Source organism: Pelodiscus sinensis, chromosome 22 (assembly GCF_052426305.1).
Source record: "Pelodiscus sinensis isolate ZL-2025 chromosome 22, ASM5242630v1, whole genome shotgun sequence".
Taxonomy (NCBI): Eukaryota; Metazoa; Chordata; order Testudines; family Trionychidae; genus Pelodiscus; species Pelodiscus sinensis.
This window is the reverse complement of record NC_143073.1, coordinates 2,815,596-2,834,392: the sequence shown is the minus strand read 5'-3', so window position 1 is coordinate 2,834,392 and position 18,797 is coordinate 2,815,596. Positions and strand designations below refer to the sequence as shown.

The 18,797-nt window shown below is 61.8% G+C and overlaps 1 protein-coding gene across 2 annotated transcripts in view; it reads left to right on the top strand.

Moving 5' to 3' along the window:
* KCNN3 (potassium calcium-activated channel subfamily N member 3) overlaps nucleotides 1–18,797 on the top strand; it is a 69,697-nt gene that overhangs the window by 31,266 nt on the left and 19,634 nt on the right. Inside the window, exons 4-5 of one of the 2 annotated variants that reach the window (XM_089772791.1) lie at nucleotides 9,627–9,768; nucleotides 16,068–16,178. In XM_089772791.1, coding sequence (XP_089628917.1) covers nucleotides 9,627–9,768; nucleotides 16,068–16,178 — 253 coding nt within the window. The remainder of the gene's footprint in view (nucleotides 1–9,626; nucleotides 9,769–16,067; nucleotides 16,179–18,797) is intronic. The other variant, XM_089772792.1, reaches the window with a different exon arrangement.

Genomic DNA, 18,797 nt, shown 5'->3' with positions numbered 1-18,797 from the left:
GTGGGGCTGCGGAGGCCAGGGGTCCCCCCGCACCCGACTGCAGGGCCATCAGCGCTCCCCAGCGGTGTGCGGTGAGACGCACAGGTCGGCTTTGCCTCCAGCTGGCCACGCCGCAGGTGCCACGTGTGGGTAACGAGCTGGAGTGCGGCCTGGCCCCAGGCTGGCAGGGGAAATGCCCTGTGCCGGCGGAGGGGAGGGAGGACGCAGGCCTGGCGTGTCGCCCAAGCGCACCAAGCCGGAGAGCCGGCGTCTGCGTCGGAGGCAACGCAATAGGGGGAGCACTGGGGGGGCTGGATCCTCCCGTGTGCCTGTCACCGCCGCCTGCGCGGGCGGGGGGCAGTTTGTGCGCCAGCCGGAGCTGGGCCTGCAGGCGCGGCCTTTCCAGCCGGGGACTCCCAGCTCCGTGGCTCTTGGCGCTGCCGCGGTGGCCCCTGGGACTCACGCCGCTCACGGCCCAGGGGCTGCGGTGTCACTTGGTGGCTTCCCTTTCCTGGCTGGTACCCCCGGCGCTGCTGCTCCTTCCCCGGCTGACTCCCAGCCAGCCGAGCTGTTTCCAAAAGGCTTTGTGTTGCTTAGCAACCCGTCAGTACCCCGCCCGCTCGGCAGGGCCTCTCCGCAGCACAGCGGGGGCCACGTGTGTGCAGGGAGGGCTCCTGCTTTGCCCCCGGTTCTCCCCCGTCCCGGGTGTGCAGAGCCCTGACCCCCACCAGAGTCTTCTACACACTGCGGGACGTTCAGCCCCACGAGCTGCTGGGCTGTGCCCAGGTGCCGTCACTCGCTGGGCGGGGGGCAGACGCATGGGGCAGGCTGAGCTTAGATCTGCCCTGTCAGCTCCCCCGGCCCCAGGGCTTGGCAGGGAACGGCCCTCCTTTAGGGAGAGCAACGCCCAGGGACGCCCGGCAGCCGCACCGCACGTGTGGGGGGGGAAGGAGTCTGGTCTGCATGACGACGTGAGCCTGGCCCGTCAGCCGGCTCCCCGAGGCAGGGCACGGGCCAGCTCCCCGCAGGGTGCGCTGCCGCTCGCAAGGCCTTCGTGGGAAAAGAGCGCAAGTTCGGCGCGCTGGCCCGCGCCCCACCCTTTCCCTTCGGAGCCCCCGAGTGGTTCGTATGGGCCAGGCTCCTGCTGGCAGGGCTCGCGGTCACATCCGGCCGGGCGGGCGGCCCTTTATCAGAGGCACACAGCTGCCCTGTCCCGGCGGAGGAACCGTCTGCTGACAGCGACAGAGCGCGGCCCCCCGCCCAGTGACAATCTGCCTGCCAGGGGGTGCTAGCGCAAGCGGCCTGCTTCAAATGCAGAGCACCCAGCGTAGCGGCGGCAGTCGCCTCGGACAGCCGGGAGGCACGCGTGGGCCTCGGCCCTGGCCGCAGTAACTCCCCGCCCGGCCCGGCGCGGGGACCAGATGTGCTGCCCCGTGCGGGTGAATCCGGCTCCGCACGTGTGTTGGGAACAGTCACGGCTTCAGGCTTGCTTCCTCCAGCGCTCTGGTTGCTCACTGCTCCCTCTGGCTCAGGATCCAGGGGCGGCTGGCTGTGCTGCTGGATTTCCTTCCCAGGGGCGCACGGTGGTGACAACACCTATCCGCACAGCATCTGTCACCCCGCCAGCCGGCAAAGCCACAGGCGGCCTTAGCTGAGGCTGACGCGGAAGAGAAGAGCGCCACCTGCTGAAGCAACCGCACCGCTGGCAGGCTCCTGCACACCAGCGCCAGCCTTAGCTGTGCTGCAACAGGCGGAGCGCAGTGTGGCACAGCCGCACGCCAGCCCCGTGTCACTGCCTGCACCAAGAAAGGGTGGGGGTCTCCTCACTGGGCATGGTTCACAGTGACCCTGTCTACCCTGCAAAGCCAGGGGCCCCCGCCCCAGCTGGCTCTTCCTGCTCCCCTGATTCCCCCCCCGGCTGGCTCTTCCTGCTCCCCTGATTCCCCCCCCGGCTGGCTCTTCCTGCTCCCCTGATTCCCCCCCAGCTGGCTCTTCCTGCTCCCCTGATTCCGCCCCCCCCAGCTGGCTCTTCCTGCTCCCCTGATTCCCCCCCCGGCTGGCTCTTCCTGCTCCCCTGATTCCCCCCCCCCCAGCTGGCTCTTCCTGCTCCCCTGATTCTCCCCCCCCCCCCCCCGGCTGGCTCTTCCTGCTCCCCTGGTTCCACGCACGCCCCCGGGCTGCCTTGTGCGCGGGCGGCCCTGCTCCGTTCCCGAAGCTGCGCGCTAGTTCAAGGAGGAGTGAACTCGGGGGCCCTGTGTCCTGTGATGATCACAGTGGTCCCTTTTGGCTTTGTAATCGATGACTCTGAGACCCACCAGGCCAGGAGAGAAGCTTGTTCGGGGCCTTCCCCATCTCCCTCCCTCCGCTCTCTAGCTAGGCGCTGGCTCCCCGGACCTTTGCTTCAGAGCGAGCCCCCCGTCTCCTGGCTCCCGGAGAGGGGCGCGGGTAGGAAGCAGGCCTGGATTTTCCCCGGTGGGTCGGAACGGGCCTGGTGTTTTTCCTGCGGTGCTGGGAGATGAGCAGGGGTTACAAGTTTGCACGCCGAGGGGCTTTTCAGGGCACCTCCCGTGCGGCCGGGGGAGACACTGGCCCACAGGCAGGCTCGGGAAATGAGCCTTTACCAAATGAAGCCACCAGCCCGATCCAAGGGCTCTGCCTCATCTCCCCCAGCATTCGGGGCACGGAGGTTCCCCCCTTTCCTCCAGGGACCCTGCACCAAGGTGCCGTGAGGGAGGAGGGCTGAGCACAGCCCCCCTCCAGCCGGTCACGGAGCCAGCCGCATGATGCAAGGTGCTGCCCCCATAGCACGGGGCTCACGAACGAATTCTGCTCCGCCACCCCTGAACAGCGTCGCTGGCAGGACGCGGCGTCTGTACCCAAGGGGGAGCCTGGGCTTCTCCGAAGCATGTTTGCCTCTGAGCCATGCTGTTAGGAGCTGTCCCCGGTGCTGCTGTGATGGCGCGTTGGGGTTTTCCCGTCTCCTGCACCCCCGTAGTGGCACAAACAGACTCCACCAGCCGGTAGAACAGAGGGAGTTTATTGCCTCTCCAGGATACAGCACAGCACAGATGCAATCTGGTTACAGGAACTGGGGCTAGGAGGCCTCAGTGCCCCCCCTTAAGATGGGGGGTGGCTGGGCCCTGCAATCCCAGCCCCCCTCCCTAGCTCCTTCTCCCCTGCATCCCAGACAGAAACTAACCAAACTCTTCCAGCCCTGCCCCCAGCCAGGGCGGCATCCACCTTCCTTTGTTTCTCTCCCTGGCGGGGAAGCTGGTCGGACAGGTTGAGAGACCCTCTTTGCATAATGACTCATCCCCTGCCCTGCTGGGCCGTGCTACAGCCAGCAGCCAGTGGGGGGCAGCCAGTGGGGGTCACCCACAGCCCCAGCATAGCAACCAGCAAGGTACCCCCACTCCGTCACAGTTGCCACTTCGAACAGAAGCCTCTCGCCCCGGTGCAAAACAAAGATTGTACTTCAGTTGTGTTCTCCGTCTCCCCCCAGACGTTAACCCTGGGAGGGGCCAAGTGCCCCCCCCAGTGCAGAGCTCGCAACAGCAACCAGTAGACCCTCAGCCCCCTGCTCTAACCACTCATCCTCTCTGCTGATGCGAAGGATGAGGAATGAGATATTTAAATGGATTCTTGTCAACATGTTTGATGCTTGTCTGTGTCGTGAGCCCCTCCAGAGATCTGGGGAAATACAAATAATAAAGTTCAGCGAGTTCTGAGTTGAGAACTTGGACAAATGGATTTGGAGGAAATCGCCCAAAACTCCATCTGGTTTCCTTTAATGATTTCACAAGAAAGCTGAGAAACCTGCCTCTGAGATGCGAACAGGCTCTGGCGGATCCAGCCCCACCACCTCATCCAGAGTCTGATCCCCGCTTCTCCAAAGGGACCTGGAACAAATCTCTTGGACACAGCAAGCAGTGGGAAGTCAGGAAGCCACGGAGACACGGCTGGGTCTGGAAGACAGCAGGAGCTGTGGTTCTCATCACGGCTGGACGCCAGCCCTTTGGGACTGGGTGCCTCTGAGCGGCTCCGTATGCAAGGGAAGGCCCCAGCTTGCAGGCGTCATTTCAGATTGGGGGGGCTGAGCTGCATGCCTGGATGCGGGGGAGAGTGAGAGCCAGGGGAGCAGACTGAGGACAGTGGCTTTGCATGGCAAGCAGCAAATTGTGGGGGACTGACCCCCATTCACCTCCCCCCACATCTCTCTCGGGGGCCACTCAGACACTGGAAAGCTCTAGCTTTTCGGCAGATAACTTAGCCACGAGCTGGCAGGAGCACTGTATCTAACCCCTATATACAGGACCCACTCTGCTCCAACACTAACACGTTCTGACGTCTTGTAGCAAGTCACGTAAGGGCAGAGCCAAAATTTGCATCCCCATCTGCACACGCCAAAATGAGCTGTGGGTATTGGCATTCCCAGCCGCGGGTAGAAAGCAGATACCCACGGACGTGCAGGGCTCCATGGAAGGGACACGGGTTAGCGGCACAATTTGAATATACGTTCTTCTTTTGTTACTGACTGCAGAGAGAGACTGTCTGGCTCTAGCTCAGCTCTGGGAGAGGAGTGGAGTTTAGTGGGTTACATTTGGCTCTATGTAAGATCAGAGTGGCTACAGGTCCATCTAGCCCCGTGTCCTGTGCCCACAGTGGCCAATGCCAGGTACTTCAGACCTCGGGAGACCATCAAGTCCAGTCTCCTGCCCTCCCGGCAGGACCAAGCATTGTTTAGATCATTCCTGATGGATGTCTGTCCAACCTGCTCTTCAATATCCCCAGAGATGGAGATTCCACAACCCCCCTGGGCAATTTATTCCAGTGTTTAACCCCCCTGACAGACAGGAAGTTTTTCCTAATGTCCAACCTGAACCTCCCTCGCTGCAGTTTAAGCCCATTGCTTCTTGTCCTAGCCTCAGAGGCCAAGGAGAACAATTTTTCTCTCTCCTCCTTGTGACACCCTTTTAGATACCTGAAAACCGCTCTCATGTCCCCCCTCAGTCTTCTCCTTTCCAAACTAAACAAGCCCAGTTCCTTCAGCCTCCCTTCATAGCTCATGTTCTCTAGACCTTTCAGCATTTTTTTTGCTCTCTGGACCTTTTCCAATTTCTCCACGTCTTTCTTGAAATGTGGTGCCCAGAACCGGAATACTCCAACTGAGGCCAATCAGCACAGAGCAGAGCGGGAGAACGACTCCTCGTGTCTTGCTCACAACACTCCTGTTCATGCAGCCCAGAGCCAGGTTTGCTTTGTTTGCAACAGTGTCCCACTATTAACTCATATTTAGCTTGTGGTCCACTGCGACCCCTAGATCCCTTCTGCAGGACGCCTCCCTAGACAGGCGCTTCACCTCCTGTGTGTGTGAAACGGATTGTTCCTTCCAAAGTGGAGCACTTTGCATTTGTCCTTACTGAACTTTACCCTGTTTACCTCAGACCATTTTCCTAGTTTGTCCAGATCATTTTGAACTTTGACTTTACCCTCCAAAGCACTTGCAACCCCCCAGCTTGGGATCATCTGCAACTTAATAAGCGTCCTCTCCATGCCAATCTCTAAATCGTTGATGAAGATATTGAACAGAACCGGCCCCTGCAGAATCCCCCTTGTTCTGCCCTTCCAGCAGGACTGAACCGTTAATAACAACTCTCTGAGAACGGTTCTCTAGCCAGGTATCCAGAAGAGGCAACCCTCATGAGCCATCCCGTCGCCCATTCCCAGCTTCTGACAAACAGACGCCAGGGCCCATCCTGGCTGGCAGCCGTTGGTTGTCTGATCCTCCTTGAACTTATTTTGTTCTTATTGGAACCCTGTTCAGTTTGGGCCTTTCGACCATCCCCTGGCAAGGAGTTCCACAGGTTGACCATGAAGAAAACATTTGTTTTGTTGGTTTTAAATCTGCTGCCTATAAACTTCAGTGAGTGAACTTCCTGTGTTATGAGAGTGAAGGAATAAATATCATTCCCTTATTCTATTTTTCCACTTCGTTCATGATTTTCTAGCCCTCTTAACATCTTTCCCCACCCTTTGGTCATTTCTTTTCCAAGCTGAAATGTCCCAGTCTTGTTAATCTCTCCTTATATGGAAGCTGTTCCTTCCCCCTAATCATTTCCATTGCCCGTCTCTGTACCTTTTCCAAATCCAGTAGATCTTTTTTTAGATGGGGATGACCAGATCTGCATGCAGTAGTCCAGCTGTGGGCATACCATGACTTTATATAGAGGCAACGTGATTTTTTTGGTCTTATCTATCCATTTCCTAATGATTCCCAATAGTCTGTGAGCGTTTCAGATGACCACTGCACGTTGAACGGATGGTTTTCAGGGAACTAGCCACAAGGATTCCAAGATCTCGTTCTTGAGTGGGAACAGCTATTTTAGACCCTATGATTTTTGTATGTACAGTCGGGACTATGTTTCCCATGTGCTTTACTTCACATGTATCAGCACTGAATTAATTCCATCTGCCCTCGTGTGGCCCGGTCACTCAGTTTTGTGAGCTCTCTGCAGTCAGCTTTGGGCTTAACTATTACGAGCGATTTTGTATCTGTGGTTTACCCCGTTTCCAAGAACAGCTGTAAGAAGCTGAACAGCAGTGGCCCAGACACAGACCCCTGCAGCCCACCACTATGTACTCCTACTCTCTTTCCCCCTATCTTCGAATGGTTTCATGGTGATTTAACGAGCCTCCAGATACTGGACTGAAAGCCCTTTCTCTTAATCACTGTGTTGCCCTCTGTTTATCAACAGACTCCCTGCCTCTGGAGCTAAGGCATGGGTTGTAAGCAGACCTAAGTATGAAATCTGGGGGCTCAAACCTAGGGGGCTAATGACCCCCCCCGCTCCCATAAATGGCACCTTTGTGGCTGCTGTGTGTTGGAAGGGGCTTCCAGTCCTGACGACCATCGTGCCTGTGCAGAAAGCAGTCTGGTGCCTGCAGACCTGTGCCAGCACTTCCCTCTTTAAAACGCCCCACCCCGGTGTGCTCACCCCCCAGGCACCCGCCCTCGGCTGGAGAGCCCCACGAGGGGCCCATCAGCGCGGCTCTGGCTGGCTGGGAGAGGGCAGCAGGTGGGAGAGCATTGCAGTGACTCCCCCCGGGACCAGCAGCAAGAGGCCGGGGTGCCATCGGGCATGACGGTGCCAAGTGCCGCAAGGCCAGCAGTCCAGGCCACTCCTCACGACAGACTGGACCTCCCTGGTCCAGCACCCTCTGGACCTGACCGGTCTTGAACAAAGGAATTTCCCGGACCAGGGAAGTCCCCTGGCACCAGTCCCCCAGCCCCAGCTGGCTCCCCTGCCTCGAGACCCCACTGCCGCCGCCCTGGCCGGGCTGCCATGGACTCCAGCCTCACTGCCATGGGCTGCATGGGGCTCTAGCCCTGGCCCTGTGCTGCTGCAGGCCCAGGACTCTGTGCCAGCCCCTCTGGCCCTGGCCAGGCTGCTGGCTCTGGCCCCAGGCTCACTGCCCTGCTGCCGGACGCTGGCCCTGCTGCCACTCAGCTCCCGGGGCTCTGGTCCAGCGGCATCTGTGGTCCTGCCAGACCAGGGAGTGCCGGATTGGGGAGGTGCAACCTGTAGTCAGAGCTTCTGGGGCTTGAGTGGCTGGGACATGGGACGGGAAGGGAGCAGCACGCGGAGAAGGTCAAGCTGGGCCGCTGGCGAGGGGAAGAGTCACCAGAGCAGAGTGCGGCGCCGGGGGAAGCTGGCCAAGCCAGCCGGGGTCCTCCTCTCCCTGCTGCTCTGCAGGCTCAGGCACTGCCGAGGAGACGACCGGCACTCGGCCTGGGGGAGCTGGCTGAGGCTCCTGCCAAAGTCTGTCGGCAGAGGTCAGGGGTCTCCCTGCTGCACAGGAACAGGAAGAGAGGCAGCTGGGGCTCTGGGGCCAGCCAGGGAGCACGCGGACCTTGTCGGGACAGGACATGGACCCGAGTCCGGCGTTTGCACGTCCCAAAGGCCAGCACATGACGGTGGGGGCATCCCAGCCTTTCCTTGGCGTTACCGGCTAGTGCCACCGGCTCCTCGCACACTTAGTGCACCGTGCGCTCGCACACTTAGTGCACCGTGCGCTCGCACACTTAGTGCACCGTGCGCTCGCACGCCTTTGCAGGGCTGGCCAGGCGTTCCTGAAGCAGACCCCAGGCCTCTGCCTCAGGCCCAGCCCGGAGAACGTGGGAGCAGAGTTGGGGCATTGGTTATCTTGGGTTTCTAGTCTCCCTGTGCCCGGTCAGCGTGTGAGCATGTAGGTGCAGCAACAGGCGTCGGGAAAAGCACATTAATACTTGATTGTTACTAGCTTCCCCTGCTCCCTTGGGGTTGTTTTACAAGCCTCTTGGCCGGCGACCAATCTGCTAACCCGAGACGTTCAGAGCGACGTGCAAAGCCGCCGAAAGCGGCTGACATTGCCAACACCCCCGTTAGTTGGTGGCGGTTGTGGCGGGGGACGTGGGCGGGCTTCGCGCACTCTCCAGGGCCAGTTTGAAACGCGCGCACCTTCGGAAAAGCAACTGGCGGGCACCACCCACAGGAGGGGGCGAAGCGGGGTCTGCAGAGACAACTTGTGTCTGTACCTGAAAAGTTCCCGGAGAACTTTGAGAGGTTGAGCGGCTGGGGGGAACGGAGCCGGGGCTCTCAGCCTGCCCCCTCCTCCCCGTCATCGGCCCTCCCTGCCCAGCAGCCTGGCCTCAGCGCGCATGAGGCGGACTGGAAGCAGAACAGTCTTTCTGCCGAGCCGGTGTGAGCGTGCGCATGCCGGGGCGAAGATTGTGAAATTGCTGCTGTGGGGAACATTCTGGTGCGTTATTAATACTGATTCCCTGTTTTGCAATGTGCTGGAGGAGTCGTCAGGCCCAGGTTGGTTGTGTCAGGGGAGGGCTGTGCGCCCAGCCACATCTGATTCCATCTGTCACGGAGCGGGGGGAGCCCCCGGGCTCTGCACCCCCCTCCGCAGTCAGATGAGACTCAGCCGGCAAGGTGAACAAAAGGTTTATTGGCTCACGGGGACAGAGCGTAGCACAAACTTGTTACAGGAACCAGGAGCAGCCAGCGCAATCCAGCTTGGGGAATGGGGGGCCCAGAGCCAGCATCTTGGGCCCCCTCCCTGCGTCCTCCGCCAGCTGAGAGAACTCACCCCCCCCAGCAACTCCTCCCCCAGCCTGGAGGCAGCCCCGCCCCCGCCTTTGTTCAGATTCCCAGGCAGGTGTCACCTGGTTGTGTCCCCCACCCAGGCTCAGGGTACAAATCAGCCAGAACTATTGCTGTGTACGGGCTAAGATGGGGCAGCCCTCCCTCACCGATGCAGTGCCCAGGGAAACTGAGGCACACACAGAGTTACAACAGAGCAGCACAGGCCAGTCGGAATCGCACACAACACAGCGAACACCATCCCCGCTGCGTCACACCGCAGTCTGGCCGAGAGTAGTGAGTTAAGCCCAGCGGCTGTGGGGCTGCCTGGGTCTACGCGTTGGGCCTGAGACCACTGAAAATGCCCATGGGACCTCTGAGTTGGGCAGAGCTGGGCTGTGCAGGAACAAGCCGGGGCCAGACAAGGCTTCGTTTCCAGGAGCACCATCTGGGCAGGGCAAGGGCGGTTGTGGGGGGTGGCTGCTTCCCTGCTTGCTGAGCTGCATGTCTCCTTGGCAGGTACCACGACCAGCAGGATGTGACCAGCAACTTCCTGGGTGCCATGTGGCTCATCTCCATCACCTTCCTCTCCATCGGCTACGGCGACATGGTGCCTCACACCTACTGTGGGAAAGGCGTCTGCCTCCTCACCGGCATCATGGTAAGGGGCCCAGGCGGGAAGTGCCCGGTCTGCCCTAAAGCTGCGGGGAGCCGGGGCCAGCAGCTTGCCCTCGCTCTCGCCCACCGGGCCCCTTTAAAACATGCTCCGTGGCGGTCGTCAGCCACGGGCCGGAGAGGGCTCCATTAGGGCTCGCTCAGTCCCCCCAGCTCGGCCGGGACCGTCCAACTAAGCCAGCGCTGCAGCTCGGGAGGCGAGACACGGCAGCTGTTTCTCTGGGTTGGGTGGTTTTTCAGAGCCCTCTGCCTTGCCCGCCAGTCGGGGGCTTCTCGACTAGCTTGTCCAGACGCCACAGCCTGGGCTCCCGCTGTTGTGTTTCTGCCAGCCGGCAAGGCTGAGAAAGTCAGAGCCGCGGCAGCGGGAAGGAAGACTCACCGCGCTGCACCCCCGGGGGAGTGGAGGCTCCTGGCCTGTTTCACTGCGCTGGGCGTCCGGGGGTCTGCAGCACGAGGGACTCTGGGACAGGATCTAACGGGCGTTTTCCAGTGCGCGACACGTGGCTGAGGCGCAAGAGTGTCTGTGTTACCGGACACCGGAGAAACCTGCAAAGTACCAGAGCTGGGGCAGTGGTTGTCAGCCCTCCGCGGAGGAGGGAGAGCAGCAGGCAGGTTTTACAACAGCCGCTAATGCCACGCCCCGCGGGCTGAGCTGGGGTAAAGAGCGGGTACAGGCAGGGTTCCCTGGAAGCTGGGTGCATGTGCAGCTACTCAGGAGAGATTCCAAAGCCACCCCGCTGATGAGCAGAGCGCCCACAGCCAGGTTGTTCGTGTCGCCTGGTGGTGCACGGGCGTTGGTGTGCAGAACAAAATTCATTCCACACACAGCTGGAAAAGCTCAGAGGGAGCCGTGGGTGCGGGTGTGTGATGGGCTGGGCTGAGGCTGGGCACTGCTGAGGGCGAATTGCTCAAAACCAAGGCTCCTTACAGCCCCTGACCAGAGGCCTTTCCCAAATAGGCCACACACCAGTCACACCGAGCACTGCAGCTGCCAATCCGGCCAGCAGGAAGCCTCACGCGCAAAACCCCTCGGACCCCCAGCTCTCCCTGTGCCACAAGCAGCCCCAGGCCTAACACAGGTGAGGGGTTCTAGAACCCAACCTCACCTACCCCGAACGGGTCCCCCGGTCCCAAAGAACCAGCCCCAGATCCCCAATGAACGTACACTTTGGATCTTACCCACAAGATCGCGCTGAGCCCATCCTTTAGCATCTAAAATCGAAAGGTTTATTACTAAAAGAAAGAAAAGCAGGAGAGTGAGTTTGTTACGGAGAATACGTTACATGCATCGAATCTCCCAGTTCTCGGTGCAGGCTCTAGCAGAGATGTTACAAACTGCTGGCTTAAAAGTCTCGCGAACATCCTGTGTCAGGATGGGCCCACGGTTCTCCCCGGCTCGCTGTTTCTTGCAAGGCTGCATCTGGAATCAGGAGCAGAATTGAAGGCCAGATGGAGTCCGCCTCATGGCATTTTATATCCATGCCTGGTGTCTTCCAAGCCAAGTGACCTGTCCCTGTGTCCCATGTCAGCAGCCATGATATTGGCTGGTTTGCAGGTTCCAGATGCTTCCCTCAGGTGTGTACTGGGCACCTTGAGAGCCATTGTTCCTGGAGCCTCGCTAATTAGCATAGTCATTGACTAGACCATAGGTTCCCAAACGGGGGGTCGTGCGACCCGGTTCCCCCATCAAGGTTTGTTGCTCTGCTCAGTTCTTTTTTTTTTTTTTTTTTTTGCTCAACAAGTTTTTTGGGGGGAAGGGGGGGCGTGAGTAGCACACATAGAACCAGTAAAACACAAGCTTTCATGTGACACCTCGCACGGCCCCTTTGTACAGACTTTGGGGCAAACACCCCCGTGATCTGGCTGCTCCCCTTAAAAGCCAATAACGTGACACATTCCACCCACGGCTGGCAAAGACCAGAGGGAGCCGTGGGTGCGGGTGAGTCTTCAGAACAGGCGTGGGGGCTGGCTACGGGCCCCACTGCCCCGGCTCGTCGAAAGGCTGCTGAGCAGCAGTGTGACATGTTTTCTGGATCGCAGGGACCCTGGTCTGTGCCACAGCCCCCTGCTCACCCAGTGCTGCTGCCACTCCCAGGCCCACCTCTCCGCCCCGGGTTTCACAAGTGTCTGCCTCTCTCTGCCGCACGGAGCTGCAGCTCGCTGAACGGCAGAGACCCCTGCCCCATGGGCCAGGCGCGAGGGCCTCTCCCTCCGTGTGCAGCGCCCCCCAGTGCGGCCGGCCGGCGGCTGCAGAATGCGGGGAGGGGTTATTTGTGGAATGAAACGCCACGTGGTGCAGCAGCTCCCCCGGCCCTCGACAGCCCCCTCCGGACCCCCACCCGGCGACCCTCCCTGCGTGGCCTGCGCTAGCCTCCGCGCTGTGGCCCGAAATAACCGTCCGCGTTTGCTGTCGTCAGGCGAAGCCGATCCGCCCCGGCTCGCCGCTGCTTTGCATCCGGCGTCCGAGTCCACCGCCACCAGGGCACTGGGAGCGCCGCTCTTCACCCGCCGCCAGCTCCTGGGGGTGCCCAGGCAGGCGCTCGTCGTGGTGGGCACCCCGCATCAAGGGATCTCTCTCGCTGAGTCATTCCGCCCCCACTCCCACCCCCTTCCTGCGTCTGGCAGTAGTGAAAGGGAGGCCTCCTCTTGGTTACCATGGTGACCCGAGGCGAGGCCTGTGTGTGCCGGGAACAGGTTTAACGAGGGGCGTCTTGCGGAGTTCCCCGTCCCCGGGCGCTGCCCACCCACCCGGCACCTTCCCCGGCCACAGCGACACTTTGAGCTCCTGCTGCCCGAGCGCCCAGCAGCGAGGTGCAGCCAGCAGCCGCCGGAGGCCCTGCTGGGTCCGGATGCCGCACCGGAGCGAGACCAGGGTGCAAGTGCTGCCTGCCGAGGCGCGGCGCTGGGTCTCGCGCTGCCGGCGCCAAGCAGCCGCTGCACTGCCAGGCCAGCCGGAGCTGGGGGCCCCACCCCATGCCAGGCCAGCCCCTGGAACAGGCAGCGCTGGAGAACATCTCCCCCACCCTACTGGGGGCTGGCGTCCATCCGAAGGCAGCCCAGGGCCACCTGGTTTCAGTCCCATGGGAGCTACTCCAGCTGCTGTCAGGAGCCCTGGGAGGGAGAAGAAGCCGGCTGCGAAGTCTCCACACCCCCGCATCCGTTGTCGCTTTCACTCCTACAGATTTCATTTGGTTTGTGTTGCGTGCGCTTCGCCAGTGGGGCCAGTTCTCCCGGGGCTGAGCAAGAGGAGCCAGGTCTCCTCGCCAAAACCCTCTTGAGACTTGCTAGGTTCTCGGCATCTCCGGCGGGAGAGGTCTCCTGGGAGCCAGCTGGCGGGAGGACGCCGAGAGGCGCCCGAGGATGGAGGAGTGCAGCATTGAGTGGCCAGGCAGGAGACGGCCCACGTGGGACCTGCTGGTGCCGTGCTGTTTGGGCCCCGACGTGGCATGATCGTGGCTGAGCACTGTTGGGTTGTGACACATTCACTAGGCAGATGCCACGACCTCCGGCAGGACTGCGCTGGAAGTTGCGTGTGGCTCTGCTCCTCCGATGGCCTCAGCTGGTGTCAGCTAGCCCCGCGGGGCCTTTGGCCATGTCCTTCTCCCCTCGCCTCCCCTCCCTAGTCACTGGGTGCAGGGCCCAGGGGTGTCCTCTCTGTTCTTCCTGTCCATTGTCAGGACAGATCTGGGGTGCACAAACCTCCCGAGGCGGAGGAGCTGCGTGCGCCCACTCATCCCTACTGACCCTCGGGGCTGAGGTGGTCCCTAGCCACGGAGGCAGGCCCCTGCGTCGAGGGGGGCGCAGGCCCCGTCCCATGCTGCTTGGCCTGGCTGCTCCGCGTGTCTCCCAGGCAGAGCACGGAGGCGGAACAGCAGCTGGGAAGGCCAGGGAGCCAGGCTCACAGTGCGGCGGCTGTAGCGTAGGGCTCTCCCGACACCAGCAAAGGGGGGTTTCCGTGGCTGTATTTGACCTGCCTGCCCCCAAGGCTGTAGTTCGGGCAGTGGGGGGATCCTTCTGGTGCCCAGCAGCAGCTCCGCAGGGCTTCAGTGGGCCGGCGGGCAGCTCTCGGGCGTGGATTTTCACAGAGCCCAGACCTCAGCTGGCTCCCCTGGCGTGTCACCAGGTCCAGCCGTCTCATTCCCTGTGACGGACCGGGCCGTGTCTAGGCACAGCTGAGGGCGTCCGCTCAGGGCGAATTGCTCAAATCCGGGGCTCCTTACAGCCCCCAGACTGGTGACCTCTCCAAATAGGCCACAAACCAGTCCCACAGAGCACTTCAGCTGCCTGCCTGAAGCCTCACGAGCAAAACCCCTCCAACACCCCAGCAATATCCGTGCCCCAGATGGCCCCGGGCCTCATACACAGGTGGGGGGTCCTAGCACCCAATCCCACCTACCCCGAACAAGTTCTGTCCGGTTCCAAGAAACCAGCCACAGATCCCTGGTCAATTTACCCTCTGGACCTTACCCGCAAATCACGCTGGGCCAATCCTTTAGAATCTAAAACTAAAGGTTTATTATTACAAGAAAGAAAAGCCTGAGAGTCAGGTTGTTAAAGAATAGTACGTTACATGCACCGAATCTCCCAGTCCTCGATGCAGGCTCTAGCAGAGATGTTACAGCTGCTGGTTTAAAAGTTCTTGTTGCACATCATAGCATCAGGATGGGTTCACAGCTCTGCACTTCATCCCAAAGGCAGCAGTGGCAGGGATCGAAGAGCCCGGAAGACCTGTGAACCCATCCTGAGGTACAGCCGTGAGGGCCCATTCACTGTCTGCGCCATGAAGAGAATGAAAACGTGAGATGCCTGGATCTTGTCATCCCCTCGTCTAGCCTCACAGCGGGCCCCAGACTCCTGCTCACAGCCCTGCGCAGTGCTGTCCCTCGGCGGGAGAGGGTGATAACGGAGGAGCAAGGAAGGGCTCCCCCGCCCCCGGGGCTTCCAGAGGCCAGGTCCACGTAGCACAGAGGGAGCCTCCATCGCTCACAGTACACGGGCTGCAGGAACGGTGAAGGGCCGAGTGCAGTCGGCAGGAGCTGAAGCGGTGGTCCCAGGGGAAGTCCTGTCTGGCGGTTAGAACCCGTGTGGCTGTGCGAGGCTCAGACCCCACTAGCACGGGCCCGGCGGGAGAGAGGAGCAACAGCAGAACTCGCCTGCGCAGGGACCCGGCCCCAAGCCAGGCTCCTGGCCAAAGCAGGCGGCCAGTCCCGACAGCGAGCCTGGGCGCCCCAGGAGCCGCCCCTGCAAGGGAGAAGGGCTGAAAAGGGCCGATCCAGAGCCGGGGGAGAGCTCAGACCAAGGACTGGAAGGGACAAAAGGTCGCTCCTGAGGTCTGTGCCTGGCAGCAAGGGGAGGCATCGCCTCTCGGGCGCAGGGAGACTCAGGCCGACTCCCTCGCTGCCACACACACAGATCCTGTCGGGCTGGCCCCTTGTGCTTTGGAAGCCAAACCTACCAGGAGAGAAGAGCTGCCAGGCAGGCGCTCGTCCGGACTCCGCTGGGCACGGTTCCCGTGGTCGTCGTGCGGCTCCACCCGGCGCACCCAGCTGTCGCCGCTTCGGGGGGGCCGAGACAGAGAAGGGGAGTCACAGGATCTCGTTTCAACGCCCAGCCTGCCAGTAGTGAAACGGGGGGAGGGGAGTGACCAGCCGTTTCTAAAGCACAGGCGGGTTTCTTCTCGGACGCGCTGGGAGAGAGAGGGCCAGAGAGCGCGCCTGCGGATCTGCCGGGCGCGGGGGCCATTTTCTTCCCAGCTGCATGGCCGGTGGCCCCGCAGCCTAAAAGACAAGGCCCACAAAGGGCTCCCCCCTTCTCCTCCCCGCTCACAAAGGAAGCTGTTTAAATACCAAAGGGCTGGTCGGCCAGTGTCACTATTCCCATTTCACTGGTGGGGAAGGAACACGCTGCCAAGCTGGTCAGGTGCTAACGAGCCTCGTTCCCATTCCCAGCCAGACCTGGGACCAGGCGCCTCCTCCCACAGCCCCGCTCTAACCCGCAAGCCACACTTCCTCCAGGAGCCGGGGTGCGCGGCGGGGCCAGCTCCTTTGCGCGGTGGCCTGTGCCGACGCTTCCGCAGGGCAAAGGTTTAATACCGTCCCTCAGTGCGCAAGGCTGAGCCGTTTCATGGGTAAATGGCTTTGAGGGGCTGCAGCCAGGCAAAGCACCCCTCCCCCCCGCTACGCTTCGTCTCGAGAGCCCCTCCGCGGAAGGGAAGGCGCCAGGCTCTCGTGGCTCCATGATTAACTCTTTGCCTTGTTCTCTCCCCCCCGGCTTTTCCCATGGCAGGGGGCTGGCTGCACCGCCCTGGTGGTGGCCGTGGTGGCCAGGAAACTGGAACTCACCAAAGCCGAGAAGCACGTGCACAACTTCATGATGGACACGCAGCTGACGAAGCGGGTAAGGGGCAGCGGGGCCGTGGCGCTGGGCGGGCGCACCTCCCCGAAGCTCACAGCCAGGGGAAGCCCCGAGCCAGCTGTGCAAATCCGCTCTGCTCTCAAGGGAGCCGTGCCACTGGGAGTCTGGCCTGGAACTCAGCTAGAAAAGGAGTTCGAGGCGTCCCCACGCCCGCACGCCCAGAAGCGCCGGACGCCGCAGTGCGGGAGGAAGGGGGCCTGGAAGGGGCCTGGTTGCCATGTGCGCTATAAGCTTTCCTTGAGCCTGGGCTGAAACATCTCCTGGAATGCTGCAGCGTTTCTGTTTCCACAAAGGTCTGCGGGAAGTTTTCCTCCCCCAAAGCACCCTGATCCAAATCCCCCCCCACCCGCCGGCCATGCCTGGTCCTTTCCCTCATTCCCTTATGGAACGAACACTCCGAGTCTCCGCTCTGGGGCAGAGGCTCAGCAGCTCTGTGGTGGTGCAGATCTGCCTGCAGAGCCGCAGTCCGAGGGCAGCGCTGGGTCCCTCGCAGAGCCGCGGCGCAAATCGACCGGCGGGGGGCAGGGCGTTATTAAGGCCGGCCTTCGCGACAAGGCTTCCGGCTGCGGGAAAGGTCGTGCGTCTCGGCCCCCGCGACGGCTCCTGAAACGCCATCGTCAGTGTTACGGCCCTGCTGGGCTCAACCGGTCTCTACAGCCGCTACAGTCTCCCCTGGGGGGCTTCATTAGTGCCCAGCTCTGCTTTCCCCCTTGTGCACCTGACGGAGGCAGGGGGCGGTTCTGTGGTGGAGCCAGGAGCGGGCGCTGCAGCCCCGGCTCCCTGGGGAACTAGTCGTGAGTTGCTTTGCTTTGAGTAGAAACCCGGGCGGAGGGGGCGGGGTTGTAGTAGGGTCAGGGGAGCAGCCAGTGGTCAGAAGGAGAGGTCCAGGGACACCCCACATGCTGCTGGCAGAAAACCGGCAGCCTACATCACGTCCCCGCGCCACGGCACTGTCACTTGTGTAGCCTGTGTCGCCGGCTGCACAGGCTTGGGGGGGCTGTCGCCTCTAACGATCCGCTACACCAGCTCCCAAGCCCTCCCGATCGCGGGGCCTTTGACACTCCGGGAGCCCGGTGCTGCCCCCGGCAGAGGAAGTGGCGCCGGCTGATTTGGAAATAGCAGGAGACAGGCGCCTTCCCCCCCCCCCCCCCCCGCCTCTCGGTAGCGGGCCGGGGCCCATGGGCAGCACAGTTGGGATCCTAGCTGGGCAGGGGCCGCCCATCCCTCAGAGGCTCTGTGCATTGTAGCCGCAGGTCCAGCTTTCAGCCAGCCGCCCATCCAGGCGCTAATGGTCCCCGCTGTGCGCTAGGCACTGTCCAGACACTGGCCCGGCTCCAGGCTGTTCGTGATCCAGAAAGCTCCGCAGCTTGCCAGGCAGAAGGGAGACCTGGAGTAACAGCACTGCCGGGCCAAGAGCCACAGAGGCCGAAAGAAAACGAATGCACATGGAGGCCTCAGTGAGGCTTTGTCGGTGTGACGGCGCGTCGGGGTCCCCCGACCCTGCACCCCGTCCGCAGCCGGATGGGACTCCGCCAGCCAGTAGAACAGAGGGGTTATTGCTGCTCAGGATACAGCCTGGCCTGGGTTCCATGTGGGCACAGGAGTAAGGGGCAGGCAGCCTCAGACCCCGTGGGGCAGGGGTACCCAGGCCCTGAGCCCCCAGCACTCAGCTTAGTCCCGTCTCTTCATGTTAGCCCAGCTCCCAGGCCCTGTCCCCAGCCAGGTGGCGTCTCCGCCCCCCTCCCTTTGTCTCTCCCCTGGGAAGAGCCTTGTTACCTGCTCAGGCTGGGCCGAGGTGTCTGGGCCAACACACGTGGGTGAGTCCGTGGGAATCGCACCTCACCGCCCAGTGGGGACACCGGGGTGCAGAGCAGACAGCCCCCCGCTACTTCACAGTCCCTTGGCTCGGAGGTGGAGCAGCGGCTCTGTCTCCGAACGGCCGAGAACGAGGCCTGCTTCTTTCGGGCCGTCATGGCCGGGCAGGGCTGGCCAGCCGAGGGATTCGACAGACGCCACGCCGGGGGCTCACCGAAGTTTGGACTAACTTCCGTGTGGGTGTAAATGGAGGCAGCTCTGCTGACTTCCGTGGGGGTCCGCCCAGCGACATCAGCGTAGAATTGGGCCCGGGGTCTCAGATTGCCAGCGTCCGCTCCCCCAAGGGCTGGAGGGAAAGCAGCCGAGCCCGACGCTTTCCCCGCCCAGGGCAGTGCAGGGATGTCTGTGGCGCTCCCCCTGGCAAAGCAGGAGGCAGCGAGAGCTCGCTGACCTTGGCCTCGCGCCCGCAGACACCCCCGGGCACCCTCTGTCCTGGGAGCTAATTCCTAAAGCCATTTTCCATTTTCTTCAAGGGCCTCCAGAGGAGCCCTCGTGTTGAGCTAGCATGGTGCCTAGAGCGAGACAGCGTGGACACAGCAGATATCTAGGTTCTGACAGCGGTAGGGGAGTTCTAGCCAGGGACCCGCTCCACACGGAGAGGATGGAGCCCGCCCAGGTGCACCTCTTGCTGTGAGTATCCGAGACGCCCGGCCAGCTTCGCCCCTCGTGTCAGCGGGCCCCACGCAGCTGCCGCGGGAGGACTCTGCTCACTCCGGGGCGGACTTT